At 52.3% G+C, this 21,608-nt stretch overlaps 1 protein-coding gene across 2 annotated transcripts in view; it reads left to right on the forward strand.

The window, feature by feature from the left end:
- The window catches only part of COL7A1 (collagen type VII alpha 1 chain), a 57,887-nt gene extending 36,890 nt beyond the window's left edge, over positions 1 to 20,997 (forward strand). Inside the window, exons 74-119 of one of the 2 annotated variants that reach the window (XM_072652019.1) lie at positions 103 to 303; positions 643 to 678; positions 774 to 818; positions 1,392 to 1,460; positions 2,389 to 2,433; positions 2,765 to 2,827; positions 3,476 to 3,520; positions 4,163 to 4,198; positions 4,574 to 4,609; positions 5,329 to 5,373; positions 5,683 to 5,715; positions 5,958 to 6,020; positions 6,204 to 6,239; positions 6,384 to 6,455; positions 6,634 to 6,702; positions 7,332 to 7,367; positions 7,517 to 7,558; positions 7,850 to 7,894; positions 8,032 to 8,076; positions 8,367 to 8,402; positions 8,618 to 8,677; positions 9,010 to 9,126; positions 11,676 to 11,747; positions 11,973 to 12,008; positions 12,147 to 12,206; positions 12,388 to 12,432; positions 13,027 to 13,062; positions 13,476 to 13,511; positions 13,603 to 13,659; positions 14,066 to 14,137; positions 14,438 to 14,509; positions 14,846 to 14,881; positions 15,065 to 15,145; positions 15,513 to 15,566; positions 15,716 to 15,769; positions 15,970 to 16,032; positions 16,258 to 16,320; positions 17,228 to 17,344; positions 17,557 to 17,634; positions 18,385 to 18,438; positions 18,566 to 18,614; positions 18,820 to 18,852; positions 19,138 to 19,230; positions 19,460 to 19,552; positions 19,647 to 19,820; positions 20,447 to 20,997. In XM_072652019.1, coding sequence (XP_072508120.1) covers positions 103 to 303; positions 643 to 678; positions 774 to 818; positions 1,392 to 1,460; positions 2,389 to 2,433; positions 2,765 to 2,827; positions 3,476 to 3,520; positions 4,163 to 4,198; positions 4,574 to 4,609; positions 5,329 to 5,373; positions 5,683 to 5,715; positions 5,958 to 6,020; positions 6,204 to 6,239; positions 6,384 to 6,455; positions 6,634 to 6,702; positions 7,332 to 7,367; positions 7,517 to 7,558; positions 7,850 to 7,894; positions 8,032 to 8,076; positions 8,367 to 8,402; positions 8,618 to 8,677; positions 9,010 to 9,126; positions 11,676 to 11,747; positions 11,973 to 12,008; positions 12,147 to 12,206; positions 12,388 to 12,432; positions 13,027 to 13,062; positions 13,476 to 13,511; positions 13,603 to 13,659; positions 14,066 to 14,137; positions 14,438 to 14,509; positions 14,846 to 14,881; positions 15,065 to 15,145; positions 15,513 to 15,566; positions 15,716 to 15,769; positions 15,970 to 16,032; positions 16,258 to 16,320; positions 17,228 to 17,344; positions 17,557 to 17,634; positions 18,385 to 18,438; positions 18,566 to 18,614; positions 18,820 to 18,852; positions 19,138 to 19,230; positions 19,460 to 19,552; positions 19,647 to 19,820; positions 20,447 to 20,466 — 2,823 coding nt within the window. In that variant the 3' untranslated portion in view covers positions 20,467 to 20,997. The other variant, XM_072652030.1, reaches the window with a different exon arrangement.
- The last annotated feature ends 611 nt before the right edge of the window (positions 20,998 to 21,608 follow it).

The raw sequence follows: 21,608 nt of genomic DNA on the forward strand, positions 1-21,608 counted from the left end.
GCAGCCACAGCCACTGGGGAGTTAGTTTTGTTAGACCTTCTTACAAGGGATTCTGGGGTCAGGGGTACCTTGGAGCCTCATGGAGTCATCCTCCTTTGTTAGGGGCCTGTTGGCTTGACTGGAGAGCGAGGCCCAAAGGGGGACAGAGGAGACACAGGTCCCCCGGGACCTCCAGGACATGGCCTTATGGAGAGGGGCCCCCCTGGTCCCCCTGGTCAGCCTGGGGAGCCGGGCAAACCTGGTATCCCTGGGCTCCCAGGCCGAGCAGGAGAGCTAGGCGAGGCTGGACGGCCAGGGGAAAGGGTGAGTATGAGGCATGAGGAAAGGGAAGGTAATGAGAATGGTGTCACTACTGGGGAGTAGGGAGAAAGCTAGAACAGGGGAGGAGGGAGGGTTGGGATGGGGAGGGGTTGATCCCCGTCACAGCCCCATCCCAGTATTGCTTTGAGTGGTTAAGGATGTACATATGGAAGGGGGAAATGAGGAGGATGAATGAGGGAACCATGATGGGGAGAGAGGGGGCAAACATGATTACCTGGGTGCTGTGGAGAGGAGGAATGAGGAATGAGAATTGAGCAGAAAGGATGGGAAGGGAAGGGTTAATGCTTGACATGATCCCCACAATATTATTTGCTTTTTCAGGGTGAGCGTGGAGAGAAAGGGGAGCGTGGTGAACAGGTGGGTAGGGTGAAGCATCTTTAGAACCCATGTCTTCCTCCCAGGAGCTCCTGCAGGGAGGGGTAGAGAACTGACTCTTTTCATCTCATTTACAGGGCAGAGATGGGTTACAAGGTCCTCCTGGACCCCCTGGGCCAAAGGTGAGGCTCCCCCAGATGTCCTCCGATATCCTCACAGTCCTTCTGAGCCATCAATCCCCCCTGCCCTTAGAGGGCTCCATTAAGGAGAAAGACCTCTAGACTTTTCCCTTGACCCCTAGGATGGAGGGGGTCACAGAACCTGAGTTCTGTTCCTGGATCTCCTATGTAGCACCAATAGGACCTAGGACTTATCTGTAAAATGTGGGTGTTAGACCAGGTGAGAATCATGGTCCCTGCCAGCTCCCAGTCCTATTCCTAGTGTCTTACTGGGATGCTTATTTTCAGTGGCCTAGGACAGAATGTTCCTGCTGGTCCATGTCTGGGGGCACTGTCCCTGCTCGTCACCAACATGACTGGGTGATCCATGGCTTTCTGATCAGGGTGCCCCAGCCTGGTGCTCTTAGACTCTACCATACAGCAGATAGAAAAGTCATCTGTTAATTAACCTTTAGACATTAATTAGCCTTTACTTAGGGGCATGATGATATTACCCATTCTGTTCATTAAAAATTCTACCTACCTCTCACTGCGTTTCTTACTTAGATCTCACCACCTGGTTTCCTCATTTTCTAGGTTGATGTGGATGGAACAATTCCTGGAGTCCCTGGAGAGCCGGGTGTCCCAGGGCTCAGGGGAGCTAAGGTCAGTCTGGGCAGGTGTGGTGTGATCAGCTCCTGTCCTGAGTCCCTCATGCCCCTCCACAGTTTCACTGTTGCCTTTCCTAAACTGTTGTTCATAAGGGACATAGAAAACCTGGGGCCTGAGCTGCCTTCTCTCCCCTCCCCTCCCCTCCCCTTTTCTCCCCTCTCCTCCCCTCCTCTCCCCTTCCTTCTCCTCCCCTTCCCTTCCTTCCCACAAAACCCAGCCCCCTCCCCCAGTATGGTGTAGAGGAGAGAACACTCAGGAGACCTTGGTTCAAATTTCAGACCTTCTATTTACTGGGGGCATTTTCTCTCTCTCAATCTGTTTTCCTCCTCTGTAAAATGGGGAGAACACTTGTGCATGAAATTGTTGTGGGGAAAACTCTTTTAAAACTTATGGTTAAACTGATATTTGTGTTATTTTACTCTTCTAAACTTAAACATTCCCTAATATGAGCATTCTCACACGAGAACATTAAAAGAGGATTGCATATGAAACCACAAATCTCAATTAGATCCTGCTTTCTTTTTACAAGAAGCATATAGTAAAGTCGGCATGTAGCTTCCAATATGGTTTTGTTTTTTCTGTGCTTCCTTCTGCTCTCTTTTATGCATTTAAAAATAGCCCTCTTTGGCATCAGTATTGCAACCGTACTCCCTTAAAAACAGAGGAGGAAATTCTTTCAGCAAATGAGCAAATCCACACAGGGCCATGTTCAAAAATGTCTCCTTCTGCACTTTATGGTACAATTGAAATGAGGTCTTTTTTCCTTCCTCTTCCTCTTCTTCCTCTTTTTCCTCCTCTTTCTCTTCACCCCTCCTTGTCCTGGGGGTGAATGGGTAGGACTTTGATAAGGGCTGAAAAAAGATGGAAGAGGGTGGGTGCCGGGCTATCCAGATGGCTGATACATAGACTTCTCCCCTGTTAGGGTGAGCCAGGTCAAGATGGAGATAGAGGCCCCAAAGGAGACAAGGTGAGAGCTGCCCCTGGGGTCCTTTCAGCAGCTCAGGGGGCTCCTTTGTCCTGACCCCAAGGTAGCTTCTCGGATTCCTTGGGGGTACTGGTGAGAAGATGGTTTGTTTTCTTTTTGAGAGACTTAGAAACCTGCCATTCCCAGGCCTGTGATCCCTCCCCTTCCCAAGAAAAGATCCAGCCTTCCTGGTCATCACAGGGCTCATCAGTGTTAATTATGGATCAAGTGTGAATTAATAAATGCCCTTGGACTCCTCCTTTAAGGGTGAGGGGCTGCACCCTGGCCTGGGGCTAAGGCCTTCAAGGTTTAGTGACTGACATCTGAAATGCAGGGAGAAAATGGAGCCAAGGGTGACCGTGGAGACGTGGGAGAGAAGGGCCGAGATGGCAGCCCGGTGAGCATCAGCTGGCTTCCTTGGGCACTGGCCTGAATGGGGGTGGCTGGGTAGGGAATGTGTAAAGGCTCTTGCATTGGCGTTCATGGGCAGACCCACAAGGACAGCAGGACTGTGTGTCTGTGGGCCATGGGAAGGAGTGTGGATGTGCATGGAACTTCATGTGGGAAACTTTGTGAGTAAATTGACATAATGTAGGACCTCAGCCCTGGGTATGTGGAGACACACAGGAATTGTATGTGTACATAGGACTGTGGATGTATATTCCAATGTGCATAAGGCCATGTGGAGGAACTGCATGTATGTAAGCTAATGTGTGTGTGTGTATGTACTATGTGGGTGGAACAATTTTGTGTATCTAGTATTGTGTGTGTGTGTGTGTGTGTGTGTGTGTGTGTGTGTGTGTGTGTGTGTGTGTGTGTAGGGGCCACACGGACTGCAATGCACATGGAACTGCATGAACAGAGACCTTGTTAGCCAGGGACTAACCATAGCTTGGTCCCTGGGGAGGCAATTCTGGAGGTGGAGATAGCAGTATCCATTCTTAGGATACCCTAGACCTATCCAGGAGCCATGCCGTGGAGGTTGGAGGTTGGGGGAGGGAAGGATCTCTCCCTAGGCTCTTCAGGTTAATATTGTTCTCTCCAGGGTCCTTCTGGAGAACGGGGACCATCAGGGCCAGAAGGAAAGCCGGTGAGTGGGGACCTGGTGAAAAGGAGGGGGGCTAGGTCACAGTTCTAGTGTAATGCCCTATGACATCTCCAGGGTGGAATGAGTCAATAATTCTGTTCCCTTGCCAAGTTCTAGGCCCCCTCCCAACATCAGGCTTTGGATCCAAGCTTTGGGTCTAGGGGTAGTTATTCAGCATACCTTCCAGGTGCAGTAGTACTCAGCCTTTGGAATGTCTGGTCCCTGGTTTTCCTTCATTGTTAGTCAATTGGGGTACAGGCGAGAGAGGGATGGAAGAGAGTGGCCAAGGGAGGATTATAATTATATCGTTTGATTATAAATCATGGGGTCATCAACTGTAGAAACTGAGGCCCAGAGAGTTTAAGTGTTTCAAGGTCTCAAGACTAGTAAGTGTCATAGATAGAATTTGACTCAGTTTTTCTTGACCCTACGTCCAGTGCTGTATCCACTATCCATCTGGGAAGTCTTACTGCAAGGTCTTGGGGCTGTTTCCCCCCTCAGCATTAGCTCTCCCGATCTTTTTCACAATTCCAAAGATCCCTGGCTATGGTCATGGTTGACTTCCACTGAAGGGTCATAGGTCAGTGTCCCCCAACCTTTACAGACTTGTAGAAGAAATCCCCATCTCATCTATTCTCCATCCAGGGTCCTCAGGGTGCAAGAGGAGCCCCAGGTCCAGCAGTGAGTAACCCCCACAACCTTTACTTTCCAGAGATCCCCTCCCACCTCTAGGGGACTCCCCTGGTGACCCAATTGCTCCCCCATGTTCCCTGGGATCCTTTCTGTTCCTGCTTCCCCAGGAACCCCCTTGTTCCCCACTTCCACACCTCCCCCTCTGTTCCTAGTACTTAGAAACATCCTTGACATCTCTGTTTCTCTTGACTGTGTCCCCACCCTCCTTCTTGGGTTCCTCCTTTCCTTCCAAGGTCTTCCTGGTCTTGTAAACCAGGATACCTCAGTTTCTCCCTCTGTTTAGTTCAGGCAGGACTTTGGGTGAGGAGGCTGTGGGGATATTGGTACTAGGCCTTTCTCATCAGATTTCTTCCTTCTCTTCAGGGCAACCACGGGGACCCAGGACCAAATGGTGCTCCTGTGAGTGAAGGGGTGTAGTGCCCCTGGGGCAATGCCATGGGAGATATTTTGGTTATTTTTCTCCCTCTTTATGAGAAATGGGGAGGGAGGAGAATAGAAGGTCTGTGGTGGTAATGGGGGCTGCCTAGAAACTGGCAGAACTGTCAGGTTAGGGCTGCAGGGATGGAGCTTGTGGCATACTCCACTGAGTGAAGGGGGGTGGTGTTGGTGATCCACCTACAGCCCCAGTCCAGGGCTATGGCTCTCAAATACCTAGTAGGTATCCTGCTTCTAGATATCACCACTTATCTCTCCTTCTCCCCTTGGAGGGCAGAAGAGTCAATAAGAACAGGGGCTCTGGGTCACAAAGGCTGTTGTTGGGCCCTGGGGGAGGGAGGGCTGTGCCCAGGTAATGTGGTAACAATGTCACAGGTCTGAGTTAGCTCCAAGCCCACCTGGCCCCAGTGGCCATAAGGAGGCCAACTGAGGTTGCCTGACCAGTGCTTCTGGAGGGGCTGGATGCCCTGAGATGATATAGGAGGGAACCTGAGATTTTCATGGGGGAAGTGAGGGCCATGCTGAGCCAGAGATCCTGAGAAGCAAAGTGATGGAATGGGGCTAAGAGACCTGCGTTTGGAGTCAGGCCTGGTCTCTTATGCTGAGCTTGTGCTGGGACAGTCCCCTGGTTTGATTAATCTTAAACTTTGGCCCTCTGATTCTACTTTGAACCTTCTCCCCAGGGACTTGCTGGCCCTGCAGGACCCCAGGGTCCATCGGGCTCGAAGGTCAGTGAAAGGTGTTTTGGGGTACTGTGTGTGGCTTGGTCATCTGGCCTAGGGGACCCTATGGGGGAGGTCAGGGTCCTGTCCTGGGGCAGAGCACCCCCCCAGAGGGAATGGAAAGGAATCGGGTGGGAGCAGTGGGGAGCACACTGTGTACTAGCTTAGGCAAAGAAAACATTAGACCGATGACAGCTGGAGGGATGTAGAGACGGACCCCTTTGGGGCAAAGGGGACTTTGGAGAGGAACGATCTGATCTGTGGGAGCCCCAGGTTGGGTTTACAATTTCATGGGATTACTTGGATTGTTTTCAGGGGGAGCCTGGTGAGCCTGGACCACCTGGGCGGGTGAGTAACTCCTTCCTTTAGGGGGGTCATTGGGATTGGTCACCTAGGGTCAGTGCAGGGGAATCATGGGTAGGGGGCTGCTGTTACTGTTTTTCCTGATCTTTTATGTCCTGATGAGGTTCCAAGGTGGGATCTCCCACTAGATACTCAGACTCTGCCTGGGATTAATAGGGGATCGGGGAGGTTATTCCCTCTGAGAAACTTTGATCTCAGTTTCTTTGTCCATCTGTGTCTTCACATAGGGCCTGCCTGGCCCCCCGGGAGCTGTGGGTCTGCCTGGCCCCCCAGGTTCCTCTGGCCTTGTGGTGAGTGGCTATGTCTGCCTTGGGTTGGGGGGACACCCTAGGTCTCTGTACCAGCTTCCCAGGCTCTGTCTAACCCCCAGCCCTACCTCTGGAGTGTTTCTCCTTTTCAATCCTTGTCCTGTTCTATGGCCTCCTTTCCTCCTTCCCATCATGTTTGATACATTCCTCTCTCCAACCCCCTAGGGCCCACAGGGGGCACCGGGTTTACCAGGTCAAGTGGTGAGTCTTTGGGCAAGGAATCTCTGGGGATATTATATATTTTTTAAATTTTATTTTATATTTTTTGGAATGGGGATATTAGTTAGAAAAGGAAGGATAGGGAAAGAGGGTGACAGATGGTGATTTGTGACATCTTTCTCTTAGGGGGAGACAGGAAAGCCTGGAGTGACAGGCCGGGATGGCAAAGATGGAGAAAGGGGAGCTCCTGGTGTCCCTGTAAGTATGCAGATTCAGAAGGTGGCATCATAGAGAGAAGGAAGAGGGGTGACAGGGAAGGACTGAGAGAGCTGGGGTAGGTCAGGGATGGGTGGAAAGGAGTCAGAGGGTTAATAAAGGAAGGGAAGGGATGAGAGGGTGGGCAGAGGTCAGCCTCTCTAATGTTCTTCTGGGGCAGGGGCCACCTGGTCTGCCTGGCCCTGTCGGACCCAAGGGGGAGCCCGGAGCTGCAGGACTCCCAGGACAGGTAACTAGACAATGTGTCCTCAGCTCTTTGCCCCTCAGCCCTCCCCCTGCAGTCCCTCCACCCAGCCATTGCTCTAAGCCCAGACCATCCAGAGGCTCCAAGTCCCAGAATCAGGAGTCAGAAAATCCAGCTTCAAGCTGCAGCTCCGACCGTAACTAGCCTTGTCACCTTGGGCAAGTCAGTAATCTCTCCCGACCTCAACTTCTTCCTCTGTAAAATGAGCGTGAGCAAAAATCTCCCGAGTTGTTGTGAGGATCAAATGAGAAAAGCACGTGTGTGAAGCGTGTTGTAAACTGTGTTCGGAGAGACTCAGATCTGGCGTTGGGGGAGGGGGGCCCAAATCTGGGTTCTTCAATTTACCGGACACTCTCTCGGCCTTAGTTTCCCCATCTGTGTAAAGGTGGGGATTAGGCGACGCCCCCTTCCTCCTCTAAATCCCATGATCACAGCCCTGAGGATACGCCTTTAGCTTTGTTCTCCAGGAGGGCCCCCATCCTACAGGAAACCGAGAAGGAAAAATTAGTCCCCTCCTTGTCGCCCCCCACCCCCAATGAGGGGATGGCGGTGCAGATGAAGAGGTGACAGCTCCTCCCAGGGGAAGCACTCAGTCATTGTGTTTCCCCTCCCAGGCTGTGATCGGACCTCCTGGTATGAAGGGCGAGAAGGTGAGTGAGCCAGGACCAAGCCCCCGGGGGAGGGAATGGGGCAAAGACCTGGGCCAGGTGAAGAGCCTGGGTGAGTGCTGAAGGGTGGAGAAGATCCCTCCCTGGGGCTGCCCCTTCCCCATCCCTGATTCCATTTTTTTGGTTCTCAGGGAGCTCCTGGAGGCCTTGCTGGGGACCTAGTGGGAGAACCTGTGAGTACTTCCCTTCAATACCTGGGGTTTCCATAATTTTTAATCAGTGACCTCTATAACCCCCTAGGATAACCATCATAACCCTTGTGATCACCCCTAGAATGAACCCATGACTCCTGATTGGTGATTCCCCCAGAGTATCTGTACTGACCCCTGTGAATCCCCAAGGATGGTGGTCTGTGGCCTCCATGTCCACCCCAGAGTAGCCATGGTGACCTTCCTCATCCCCTAGTCAGTGACTTACCCTTGAGCTATCCCATTGACCCCCATTCCCTGATCCTGTCTCTGCAGGGATCCAAAGGAGACAGAGGACTTCCTGGGCCCCGAGGAGAAAAGGTGAGCACTGGCCCCCAATATCTGAGTCCACTAGTCCAATGTGGGAGGGAAAAGGAGGGCAGCGTGCCTAGCTCTGGAGAAGAAGGGAAGCCCGTGTTTGGTCTGAGGTCCCCATATCCTCTCCTTTCTCTGTGCAGGGTGAAGCTGGACAGCCTGGGGAACCTGGAGATCCTGGAGAGGATGTAAGTTGAGGTGGGGGGCAGTGAGGGGAGAGCACATCTAAGGACATGGATGAATGTACACACTTGTACTAGCTCAGGTGTATGAAAAGAAATGGCCACTTGGATGTGGGGGGCATATGCATATTTATGTAATATGTACATGTACATTATAATGTACGTATAATATATTGCATATGCACCTTTGTGTCTGCTTTCATGTCTGAGCACATACATGCCTGTGTCCCCATATCTGAGCACACATGCCCAAGGTCACATGCTGGAGCTCTCCAGCTCATGTTTCTCTTTCTCAGGGCCAGAAAGGGGCACCAGGACTCAGAGGTGAAAAGGTGAGCGTGCATGCCTTCCACTCCAAGACCCACGTACACTTTCCTCCCAATTCCACCTTTCCAGCTGGGCTTCCTTCTTTGCTCCCCCTCTCAATCTGTGACCCTCCCTGGGACTCTAGGCTCCCCTAACACTTACTATGGTCTTTGCTGGGGTGGTGTTGGGGTGCGCTGAGATTCCCCAAGGCCCCTGAGTTAACTCCCCCTTTTCCCTTCAGGGCTCCATGGGGATTGGGATCCAGGGCCCCCCTGGATCAGATGGGCCCCCAGGCCTGAAGGTGAGAGTGCCCTCTGCCCCAGCTCAGACTGGCAGTTTTGGGGGTTTGGGGGCAGGAGAAATGGGGCATAAGAGGCTGAAAAATAGCAGGGTGGGGTGGGAGCAGGGGGTGGAGAAGAAGCAGTGAGCTCTGCGATTTGGGCAAGTCCCATCTCCTGCTTGGGATTGAGTTTCCTCCCTGGTAGAAAGAGAGGACTGACCTGGTATCTCTTGGGTCCCTTGTAGTTCTAAATCCTGTGGTCTGTGATCTGGGGGTAGACAGGGACCAAGGGGAGGGAGGATGGATGAAGGGGACACTGACTTATGATCTGGGCTTCTCTATCTCTATTTTAGGGAGACTCAGGCCCTCCAGGCCCTCCTGGACCCCCAGGGACACCAGGCGTGGTGGGATTCCCTGGCAGTGCAGGCCCCAGAGGAGAGCCTGGGCAGCTGGGCCTTACTGGAGAGAGGGTAAGAGGGACCGTGGGGTGGGTGGGACAGGAGAGGCTTCCCAGGGGGTCAAATGACCCCTCACAGCCAGTCACACAGTCAGCACATCTGTATTGAGCCTCTTCTTCCTGGAGAGTCTGAAGAGAGGCAGAGACAGGCACTACTTTAGAGTTTACTGACCAAGAGAGACTCAGCTGGGAGAAGCGGGCCAGTCTGGGGCCTGACTCCGGGAGCACACAGTCTGGGAAACGGAAGGGCCCCGGATGCAAGGCTCAGTGTAAATGCTCAGTCCCAGGGGAGAGTGGACCAGTGTGGCTTCTCCAGCAGCTTGAGTGACCTCAGGGACTTCTCTCCTTTGGGCTGGAGTGGTCAGCTAAGGCTTCCTAAGGAGGAGGGGTTGGAAAGTGAAAGACGGTGTCAAAGATTCCTTTAGAGCAGCCTTGTCGACCAGCAGGCCCTGAGCTGTTAAATAATTTTGTGATACCTGTATGTCAAGGTAATTGTAAGTATAAAACAACGTAAGAGAAGGAAGGGATCAGCTGTGTGTGTGTGTGTGTGTGTGTGTGTGTGTGTGTCCGTGTATATATCTGTGTGTGTTTATGTGTATGTGTATGGGAGTGCATTTGTATTTGTCCGTGTCTGTATGTCTGTGTTTTACAGTATTGTCTGTGTGTCACATGTATGAAAGTCTGCTTGTGAGTGTCTGAGTAGGTATATGTGAGTGTGTGTCTGTGTGTGTATGTGAATGTGTGTCTGTGTGTAGGTGAGTATATGTCTGTGGAAGAGTGTGTGAGTGTGTCTGTGTGTGAATGTAAGATGACGAGTCATTGTCAGAGTGAGTGTGTTTGTGTGAGAGTGTGTCTGTGTGTGTGTGTGAGACTGTGTGAGTGTAGGTGTGTGAGCATATTGTTTAAGAATGTGTGTATATGTGTGTGGGGGTCAGTGGCTGATTGTGTATAGTCTGGCCTGACTGGTGCCCATCTTAGGTGCTGGGGAGCAAGGGGTGACAGGGGCAGCCCAAGGGTTTGTCAGGGCCAGGGTGTGGATAGCCTTTATCTAAACCAAGGAGTTTGGACCTTGTCCTGTAGTCAGTGGGAGCCCTGCTGGCTTCTTAGCCCAGGAGGGACAGGCTCTGAGCTATGCTGTAGAGAGATGCTTTGAAGGCCTGGTCTTGGGGAGTCGCCAAGAGGGGCCGTGGGGGCAGGACTCGAGACCCAGCTCAGCTCTCTCTTGTCTCTTCATGACTTTGGACCAATCACTGACCTTCTCTGGGCCTCAGTTTCCTCTCCTGTAAAATGAGGGGCTCGGGCTTGATGCCTCCGAGGTCCCTTTTGGCTCCAGCTCCGTCATTCAACAAGCATTTGTGAAACTCCTGTTTGTGAGGATGTGGGGCCACAAAGCCAAATCATCCCTGTCCTCAAGGAACTTACATTTTATCAGGGCCCACAGGATGTCTCTACGTAATAATAATGATAAGTAGCCTTTGTATGGTGCTTATTTGTTCCCACTTTACAAATATTATTTCATTCGCCATGCACCACAGCTCTGCGAAGTCGGGACTATCATTACCCCCACTTTACAGGCAAGCAGAGGTTAAATGACTTACCCAGGGCCACACCACCAGTAAGTGTCTGAGGCCCAATTTGAATTCAGGTCTTCCTGCCTCTAGGCCCAGGCCTCTATCCTCTGCACCAAAACCATGAAATAAACTTAAAGTGAAATTAGGAAAGGAGGGCACGAGCACGGGGAGGCTTTGTGTGGGGCGTGGATTCCTGGAGGAGGCAGGGAGAGGGAGCACTGGGTGCAAGGAGCAGAGAGGCCAGTTGGTACAGTTTGTGTGGAGTGCAGCAGGGCCGGATATGTGCACTGAGCCGAGGAGGAGAGCTGGTGTAACAGAACGAGCATTGGTCTGGTCATCCGCAGATCCCATCATGGGATAGTCTTACAGCTGGAAGGCAATTTGGAAGATATCTGGGTCAGCTCTGTCATTTGGCTGATGAAAAAACCCAATGTTTAGAGAGAGGTTAAGTGAACCTAAGCTCACACAGGTAGTCAGTATCAGAGACAAGATCTGGACCCAGGTCCTTGGACTCCAAAGCCTGCCCCCTTTCTACTCTGCCACTGTCTCTGCTATTTACTGCTTGCATGGCCTTGGGCAAGTCTCCTTCTATCTCTGGGTCTGTTTCTTCATTCATAAAATAAGGAATTGATCTCTAAGGACCTTTCCTTGGAGGCCAAGGTCTGAAATTAAATCATTCAGATGAAAAGTGACTAGAGCCTGAACTCAGGTGGGGGCCTTTGTGATGGATAATGCAGTAAGATAGAGGGATCCCATCTCTGGTGCCTTACTCCTTCTTCTCCTCGGTCTATATCTAAAGATAATGCTGAGATTTGGATCCTGAGAGAAGTGGCAGCTGAAGGAGGGAGAGCCAGCTTAGGGAGAGCGGGGTGGCTTAGAAGAGGGCTCTCTACATTTCTGATTGGGGGAGTCTCACTGTGGACCCTACACTCCTAACCTTAATTTTTTCTACATGGGACATAGCTTCCTCATCCTCTCATCTCTCCTGCAGGGTTTGATGGGGCCTCCTGGGAAACAAGGGGCCCCAGGACCTCCTGGGCTCTCAGGACCCACTGGGGCAGTGGTGAGTTCTAGCATTGATGTACCTGAGTGTCCGTGTGTGTGTGAATGCTCCCACATCCAGTCATCTGAGTATTTCTATGTTCCTGGGTTCATTCCTAAGGATGTCATCTCCCAGGCCCTCCTGACCTTGCCCAACTGAGGAACATTCCCCTTCCACAGAGAGAATGAGGGCTAACCCTCCATCATCACAAATCCCTCCTTTTTACAGTTCTCTGTCTGTTCACAGGGACCCCCTGGGGCCTTTGGACCCAAAGGAGACAAGGTAGGAGGAGAGGCTGAGGGAGAGACTTGGAGAAAGTAGAGAAGAGAGGTGTGGAGGAGGAGGAGGCCCTGGCCCCGCCCTCCCTACACCCCTCACCCCCCTGGCTAGAGCTAGCAAGCTCATCTGCCTCTTTATCAGGGAGATCCTGGAGTGGGGCAGCCAGGAGCCCGAGGAGAGAGAGGGGATCCGGGCATCCGGGTATGTATGCCTTCAAGTATGGGAGTCTCTATAGCAGTGACCAGGCAGCTCCTAGCCTGGGAAGTGGGGAAGGTCACCCCATGGACCCTTACCCTCACCCCAGTTCCTTACTCCCCAAACTTTTCCTGCCCTATCTCTGAGACCCCTCTGGATTGCTGGGAAACCTGATTTTTTTCTCTAGGGTGAAAATGGCCGTCCTGGACTGGAGGGAGACAGAGGCCCTGCAGTAAGTGTTGGAGCATCCTGCTGTGGTGTCAATCCTAGTGCATGTTTCATTCATTCAGGATTTATTAGGCACCTACTGTATGCAGAACCCATCCCTAGGTGCTGGGGGAGGTAAAAATTTGCTCAGACATAGTCCCTGCCCTCCTAGAGCTCACTGATTAACAGAGAGATAATACACAGTTTTAGACATAAGCATGTTTGGGTGGGTGACTGAACCTGAACCCAGCACCCTAGCCCATCGAAGGGATTTCTGCTCTTCCACATTCTCAGCCTTTTGTTGGAGCCTCTCTCTTGTCCTGGCCTCTCTTGCTGGCATTGGTTATTTCTGTACATGTCCTCTCTCTTGTTAGATCCTAAGCATCGTGAAGTCAGGGTCTAGGGCAGTGCCACCAATGGGCTCCTCTGGCCAAACCCAGGACTTCACACATAGTGTTATCCCTGGGATGTCAGGACCAAGAGATTCTCCCATGTCTCCAAGAGAGCCCAGGCTGGGTATCTCCACCCTTAATGCCTTCCCTGCCTCTCCCACCCTTCTTCCCCAGGAATTATCCCCCAGATGGCTTCATTAATTCTTCTCCCTTTCCCCCTCCCATAGGGCCCTCCCGGGAATCGGGGGGAACGAGGAGACAAGGTGAGTATGTGTGGATAGGATGGGCCAGGCCCCAAGGAGTGTGGGAACATAGCCATGAATGAATGCATGCACATGTGTATATGCGTATATGTATGTGTATTTGTGCAGGAGCGGCTATGTGTGAGGGTTGGGGTGTAGAGACCGTGAAGAGGGGAGGTGTCTGAGAGTGGGGGTGCTAAGGGAGAGAGATCTCCAACCCATCCTCCCCTCCCAGACTTCTGTGATCTCGGGGAGATTTCTTGCCCTTTCTGGGTCTCAGTTTCCTTATCTGAAAAATGAAGGACCAGGTTAGGTGATCTCTAAGCTTTTATCCAGCTTCCAATGCTGAAACTCAATGAAACTCAATAGTACTAGACTGAGGAAACACCTTTCTCCCCCTCTCCTATCCCTTTTTCCTTCTCTTCCTCTGGCAGGGTGATGCAGGAGTCCCTGGACTGAAGGGTGACAAGGTAAGATGGGGAAGGGAGGACGGGAGGACAGAAGAAGGAGGACAGATGGAAGGGACTCACAGCACTATTTTTCCCTCTCCTTCCCTTTTAGGGTGATACAGCTGTGATCGAGGGGCCTCCTGGGCCTCGAGGCCCCAAAGGAGAGACAGTGAGTTGGGAAAGGGAGAAATGGGGTGCCAGAGGCTTGGAGCAGCTAGAAGGAGGAGATGGGAGGAGCTTTCTCTTAGTGGCATGCTTCCTGGGAGATGCCTCCCCTCTCCCTACCCTGCCATGGTCCCCAGATACCGGGGTTCCCTAAGTAGGGGTTAGACTCCTGAGAGGGGGAGAGGTAGGGTCTGGCCAATTCCTGATGGAGAATCAGAGGAAAGAAGAAGTTGGGCAGCAAAATGTTCCAATCTATGTCATCTTCACTGTTCGTCCTGGATCAAGAAGGAAGGACTTCGTGATGTTTGTTGGGATTGAACCTGGAGAGTTTTCTGAGGAAAAATAACATTTCTCAAATGAAAAAATACATTTTTTTTTCCTATCACTCTCCGTTCCCTTTCCCAATTCAGGGTGACCGAGGCCTGAGAGGCTTAGATGGTGACAAAGGAACCAGAGGGGACATTGGTCTTCCTGGGGAAAAGGTAAGGATAGTGGCTGGGCCAGAAAGTTGGGCAGGGGTGGGCAAAGGGGGCAGAATGGTACTGTTCTCCAGAAGCATCTTGGTGGAATGGACAGGGTACTGAACTGGACTCAGGAAGACCTGAGTTCAGATTCTAGCTCAAATACTTCCTAGTTCAACGACCCTGGACAAGTCACTCTTGATGCCTCAGTTTCCTCATCTGTAAGATGAGGGAGAGGGTTGGCCTTGAGGGCTTTTGGTCCTCTTTCGACTCTAGAACTATAACGGTATTCTGACACTCTCTCTACCCCCATTTCTGCAGGGCGTGAAGGGGGAACTGGGAGACAAAGGCTCTCCTGGTTCCCAGGGTATTCGAGGTGCCATGGGGCAGAAGGTGAGGACATAGGTCAAAGGCACATGTTGGTTGCATGCATATGTTCCGCCGGTCTTATGCATTTATCACGTCTCCACAGGATCCACCTTTACAGTTAGCTGCATGTATGTGTGTGTCCTACAACTGTCTATGTGTGGATTACGTGAATGTCCTCTCTGGGTTATCCCTAGTGTATGGTGGTGTGTGTGGCATTGATTGCTCCCAACTTCATGGGTTCCATGTGCCAGCTGTGGGTGGTGCCATGACTTCCTGTGTACTCAGTGTTGATTCCCAGAAGCCTCCTGGGATCCTACACTCCCTACCCCCCACCCCACTCTGATTGTCTTTTTCCCACAGGGAGAGACTGGTGACCCAGGGATCCCCGGGGCATCGGTGAGACACCCTTCCCTCTGAGCCCCCATCTAAGATTTCTCCTTCCATAGCTCACGCTGACTATGACCTTTGCCCACTAAGACACTTCCCTGTTCTTAATCCCTCTACTTTCCATTTGATCCCAGCCCCTTTCCACGTACATGCTCCATGATGCTCTTTGAGACCCTCCTCTCCTCTCCTCAGGGCCTCTCTGGGAAGGATGGTGCTCCTGGTGCCCATGGTGGGAAGGGAGAACCAGGCTTTATGGGTCCCCGTGGTCCCAAGGTAGGTGTCCAGGAAGGATGGGGATGTGAGGTTGGGGTGAGGCTTGAGGGTCAAGGTGATGGGAAGGAGTTGATGTGGTACAGCACAGAGTCCTGGTTCCAGGATTAGGAGACCTGCCCCCTGGTTCTACTTTAGTCTGCTTTGTGGCTACAGGTTAGTAACTTCCTTTCCTTGACCTCAGTTTCTTGCCCTGACAAATAAGCTGGAGGGAGGGGTGGGGGACAGAGGGGAGTTGAACTAGATGGGGCTCTAGGGTCCATTTTAGCTCAAAAAGGATATGACTTAGTGGGTCAGAGTTGAGGTGGTGGGAGATGGAACTGGTGATGAGGGGATCAGAATTGGGACCTCATCAGCATCTGTCCTGCAGGGAGATCGGGGCCTGAAAGGGGCCTGTGGCCAAGATGGGGAGAAGGGGGACAAGGTAAGAACATCCTGGGGAAGGGACTGGGTGAGGTTAGGAAGCTGGCTGGCTTTCATGGGGTGGGGGAGGCAGACTAGGGCACTGCTTTGTCAGATGACTGAATTAGCCTCTCCTCCTTCATTGGTTTTTGGGTCTTCTTTCACCTTTAGGGGGAAGCAGGTATCCATGGGCGGCCTGGACTCCCTGGACGAAAAGGAGAGATGGTGAGGGGTATGGGGGTATCCAGGGGCAAACATAGCTGGGGGGCCCTCCATCACATCTGGAGGAAGTGGGCTCACATTTAAAGGGAGAAGAACGGGTTAATACATCTCATCTCATCTAGGGGCCTTATTCTAGTCTGGGGGTGCTCATGTATGGGTCATGGGGGTGAATGAGGCTACACTCATACCTTGTTCCTTCTCAGGGGGAGATGGGACTTCCAGGCTTGTCGGGGCACCCAGGAAAGGAGGGTTTGATTGGCCCTAAGGTATGAAGTTGGAGGGGGGACCTTTCTGCTCTCTCAGGTGCTGGAATTTGAGTCTAAATCCAACCAGGTTGCTAAGGGTGTGTGTGTGAAGGTCGATATCCCCCTTGGTGGGCAGTAGAATTAGGGGACTGGAAGGGATAGGAGTCTAATGGGATGCAGATGAGGACAGAGCTGGAGGAGGCTGGGGGTAGGGGACCCCCTGAGACTTACCATTCTCTCCCCTAGGGTGACCGAGGCTTTGATGGTCAGCAAGGACCCAAGGGTGACCAGGGTGAGAAAGGGGAGCGGGTAAGTAAGAGAAGAGGTCATGGTTCCACATCAGAGCAGCCCATAAACCTGCTGGCTGAAGCTGGTGCAAGAAATTCCATTTTTTTCAATAATACTTTATTCTTTCCCCATTGGCTGGTCCAAGGGATTCTAGCTGGCTCTGACCTTCACCTTTTTGACCTTGAGCCTAATTACTCATCTCTGAAATGGGTATTAATAATAGTGCCTCATTCATAAGGTGGGGGGGAGAATCAGGTGAAATGACCTATGAAAAACATGCTGTCAACTTTCAAGGGTGCTAGAAACGTCTGCTTTTATTACTTCAATTGTCAGTGTGGCCTAGTGCTTAGAGTGCTGAACTTGGGAGGGAGTGTGGAAGTCCTGGGTTCAAATCCCACTCCTGACACTAGCTGTGGGAATTTGGACAAGGCATATGACCTCGGAGCCTCAGTTTCCTCATCTGTAAAATGGGGACAGGGTTGTTGTGAAGCCTAGAGATAATTTATATTGAAGGCTTCTCCTTGATAGAGAAATGTCAGTCTTTGTTTTCAGCTACTTCAGTCAATCTGTAAACACTTTTAAAGCACCTACTATGTGCCAGTCATTGTTGGAAGCACTGAGAATGTAAAAGGAGTCCAAAGACAGTATTTGCCTCAGGGACCTTACATTCTAGTGGGGGCTTGTAACTTCATTGGTACGGATGGCCAGTGGCCATCTTACATGTTCCTTCATCTTAGAGTGGTGCCTGGTTCACCGAGGCATCAAGGGACTTGTCTACATTCACACAGTCAGTAGGTACCAGAGGCTAGATTTGAATCTGGGACCCCAGGGTCAATTGTCCACCTGCCACCACAGGCAGCGCCTCCAAGTGTTGTCAATTACTTTTCATCTCTGCGGTCTTCATTTTCATTGCCCCTTTCTCCCCCAGGGGGCTCCTGGTGTTGGCGGGATCCAAGGCCCCAGGGGCAGTGATGGAGCCCCTGGACCTCTTGGGCCTCCAGGCATCGTCGGCCCCAAAGGTCCCGAGGGCATTCAAGGGCAAAAGGTGAGTAGTTCTGTCATCCTATCTGTGGCCTTTGGCAGCGTCCCGTCCCTGATACTCGGGAATTATCCTCAATTGTGGAGCTGTGGCCATACCAGCCAGATCCTTAGCACGGCTTCTCTCTCAGTCAAAGAAAAGAGATTTTTTTTTTTGAAGGGAGGAAAGGGGTGTAGGAACCTCTGGCTCATCATTTCCTCCTTCGTTGTCTCCTGCAGGGGGAGAGGGGCCCCCCTGGGGAGAGTGTGGTTGGTGCCCGAGGAGTCCCTGGAATCCCAGGAGAGCGAGGGGAGCAGGTAAGTCTGGGCTTCTGAGGGAAGGTTGTGAGTTGTTGGGAGACTTTCAGGGACACTTGAAGTCCCCTGGTCTGTATCTCCTTGGGAGCAGAGGGAAAGGTAGTCAATTTATTATTCATAGCACCTCTAGGGGGCTTGCTCCCATTTGGGGAGGGGCCTTGCTCAAGTCTGGGGTGTGCTCACATCTGGGTCATTCTTTCTTGGTGCCAGCTGGGGCTGCCAGGCCTCTTAGCTCCCCCAGGGAAGGAGAGTATGTGATGTCCTTCCTTCCAAATCTACTGCTCCCTGCATCTGGCACATTCATCCTTTATCTCACATCTGTAACTTTGGGGTCCCCTTTGGGGTCCTTCTTCCCTCTCCCTTCCAAACAGTTTCTAAGTCTTGGGGTTTCTATCTCCTGGGATGTCTCACTGGGTCCCCTCCTCTCTAGCCTCACATGGGCACTGTTACATGCTTCCTGCTGTACAACTTCTGAATTCCTAGCCTTCCTTCTCCAGGAAGCCTACGCTGATTTCTTCCTCTTGTCAATGCCCTTCTGCCTCCGTCCTACAGAGCACTTTGTTTTATAACTAACGCACTGCTTATGTTGTATTGGGTATTATAGGTATACATTGGTGTCATCTCATTAGAAGGCTAAACACAAAGGCAGGGACCTAGCTAACTTCATACCTCTCCCAGCTCAGCACAGGGCTCTGTGTGCAGTAGGCACTTAAGTGCTTGGTGACCTGAATTGAGTTCTGTCTCTTGCAGGGAAGCCCAGGTCCTATGGGCCCCCGAGGAGAGAAGGGGGAGCCATCTATGACGGTGAGTGGCACCCCCCACCCCACTTTCAGAGGTGTGGGGAGGAAGACAAGGGGATGGAATGGGAGGGGAGAGGGCAGGACCTCTCCCACCTTGGAGCTGGCTAAGTGTTACCTCTGTGCTCCTCCAGGCATCAGACATCCGGAGTTTCATCCGACAGGAGATGAGCCAGCATTGCGGTGAGGAGGGGCGGGGGAAGGGTGAAAGGAGAACCCCAGGATTGTGTGACAAGGGTCCATTCCTCCTCTCCCCCTCCCACCAAATGTCTGGGGCCTGGGGTTCCCGGTGTGTAATTTGGGGTGTGGGGGAAGGAGAAGAGTCTGGGGCAGGAAGTAAGACCTGTCTCAGGAAGTGAATGTGTCCTTCTCTTTCTGTCTTCTCCAGCCTGTGGGGGTCAGTTTATCTCATCAGGATCAAGTAAGCCCCCCGTCTGGGATCATGCCTCACTTCTAAGCCCTGTCCGTTCCTTTGGACTTTTACCCCTTCTTCCTGCCCCACCCCTCATCTCCTCATTCTTGACTTTTGTACTTCTACCCCTTCACAAAGACTGACATTTCCCTCTGAGCTTGGCTCTTGCCTTTAACCTTTCTCTAACCCGTGAACCCAAACCCCAAATGTTGTGGACCCACCTTTGGGCTCCTGGCCCCACCCTCTCTCCAAGGCAAAAGAGTGGCCATGACGCTTGGCAGTCTTCCCTCCTAGGACCCCTTCCCAGTTACTCTGCAGACACCCCAGGGCCTGGCTCCTGGCCCCACCCAGTACCTGTATTGAGGCTCTCCCATGCTGAAGAGGAAGGTGAGTCCTTAGGAAACAGCCTGAGAGCCACATCTGGCCTGGGTGCAGGGAGGGAACAGGGGGGCTGACTACTCGATACTGTGCTGGTGATTTGAGGGTCAGAAGGGGTAGGGCAGTCCATGATATTTCCTAGAAGTGCTGAGAGCAGAGGCGGTCACTAGGGCTCTGGGTTCCAGGGCTGGCTGGATGGAGAAAGGTGAACTCAGGACCCTGATCCCCCTTTCCTCAGGGCCGGGGCCTCCAGAAGATGATGAGTATTCCATGGACGATTACGAGGACATGGAGGGTGATGCCACTGAGGAGCCATGGGCTGCTGGTCATGGTGAGACCCCCAGATCCGCCTTGGAGCCCTTGACTCAGAGGTGCCCCCATTGCCCCCCTCCCCCCCACTGAACTCCTCCTGGCTTCTGCCTCAGGTTTGTGCTCTCTGCCAATGGATGAAGGCTCTTGCTCCAATTACACCCTACGATGGTATCACCGCCCTGGCAGGGGCTGTCAACCCTTTGTATTTGGTGGCTGTGAGGGCAATGCCAACCGCTTCAGTTCCCGTGAGGACTGTGAAAGGCAATGTCTACCCCATGGAGGCCCAGGTATGTCTGTATGATCTACCTCAAAACCCCTGCCCTTGGGAAGCCCCTGGGCTGAGGAGGTGCTTGGCCCCTGCCCTTGGGGAGCCCCTGGGCTGAGGAAGTGCTTGGCCCCTGCCCTTGGGGAGCCCCTGGGCTGAGGAGGTGCTTGGCCCCTGACCTTGGGGAGCCCCTGGTTTGAAGGGGGGAGACATAGTCCCTGCCCTTGGAGGGCCCTGATCTGGAGGGGAGATATTTCCTGCTTTTAGGGGAGTCTCCATTCTGATGGAGGAGTCAGTCAATTCATATTAAGTTCCTACTATGTGCCAAAAAGACGGTGCCAGCCCCTAAGAGCTGACAACCCAGTGGAAGAGACAACATGCAAACAACCACACACAGTCACAAATATTTAACAGACTGACTGGGGGCAGGCATGGCTCCCTGCCTCCTGGAGCCCCTGGTCAGGGGCAATGAGGCAGGGAGAGGCTGTCTTTAAGCTGTAAAGGCCTAGCCCAGGCAGGATGGAGCTGTTCAGGGAAAGTTTTCTGGAAGAGGAGGAGGGTTTTCAGAGAGATGCTAGGAGAGGCAAGAGAGGGTGGCAGGGGGTCCTGAGAGGACCGCTAAGTCATCCTCCTCCTCATCTTCCCTAGGTGCTCGCCCTGCCTCCTAGAGTTGAGATGTTGGAATGGATAGAGTGCCTGGGTCCTGGGCACTAAACCCTGCCCCTCTACTGAGGGGGAGTGAGTACTGACCCCTGGGAGAGTCATTGGGGGTTGCAGAAGGGCCTCACCCCCTACCCCTGCCCTTTATCTCCCTCAGATGGGGCCCGATGGGAACTTGGTGCTACTTGGGTGTGTATGTGTATGTTTGTCAGTATCTGTGAAACTGTATCCAGTGAAAGGGCCGAGGGGTTTGCCTGGTCCCCCTCCTTCCGGAATTCTGCCTCCCCCTCAATTCCTGCCCCTGTCCTTCAGGCCCAAATGACTGGGGGGACAAGGGCAGGTGGTGCTAACAGAACTGACCTCCAATGGACTGTCTGTCTGTCTGGCCCCTGCTCCACTGATGACTGATGGTGCTGACCCAGGTCAAGGACAAGGGGATGTGGGTGAAGGCTGGCTCCCTTGTGGGCTCCACTCCACCTCTTGGTGGTCCCAGATTAGAGTGTGTCTTGGAATCATTAAAGCTGCTGTTTTCAAAGGTGTCCGACTTCGTGTCTGTGAGGGGAGATGTTGGGAGCTAAGGGTAAAGGGGACAGCACAGAGGGGATGGGGGACCATCCTGGGGCTGGGAAGAGATTTGTATTTGTATCATTTGGCCAAGAGTGAGGAGCAAATGGTGCTGATGAGGGGCTTGTGGAGTCCAGGGTGGGCTGTCTGGGTGGGCTCTAGACAGGGGATGCTTGTGGGGGCTGTTGGGGGGAGGGCTGGAGAGGTCGGGGGGATAGTGTGCTTATGAGGGATGTAGAGGGCTGAGATGAGGGGAATGTGAAGGCCCCGGAAGCTCGGCAGGCAGCTGCTGGTCTAGCTGGAATTCCCGTGGCCTTGGATATTTATTTCTCTATCTCCTTTTCTTTTAAAATATTTTTAAAATAATGTCTTTTTTTCTCATCTTCATTTTCAAATATATTTCTCCCCCACTGCCTTACGTAGTCATCCCTTGTCACCAATAAAAAAAAGAAAAAGGAAGTTCAGCAAAACACATTATTTAAGTCTGACAGCAGATGTAGTATTCCGTACCCATAGTCCCCCACTTCTGCAAAGAAGAAAGGGAGGTGAATTTCCTTATCTCTTCTTTGGTCGTCGTAATTCCATG

This window comes from Notamacropus eugenii, chromosome 1 (assembly GCF_028372415.1).
Source record: "Notamacropus eugenii isolate mMacEug1 chromosome 1, mMacEug1.pri_v2, whole genome shotgun sequence".
NCBI classification, from domain to species: Eukaryota; Metazoa; Chordata; class Mammalia; order Diprotodontia; family Macropodidae; genus Notamacropus; species Notamacropus eugenii.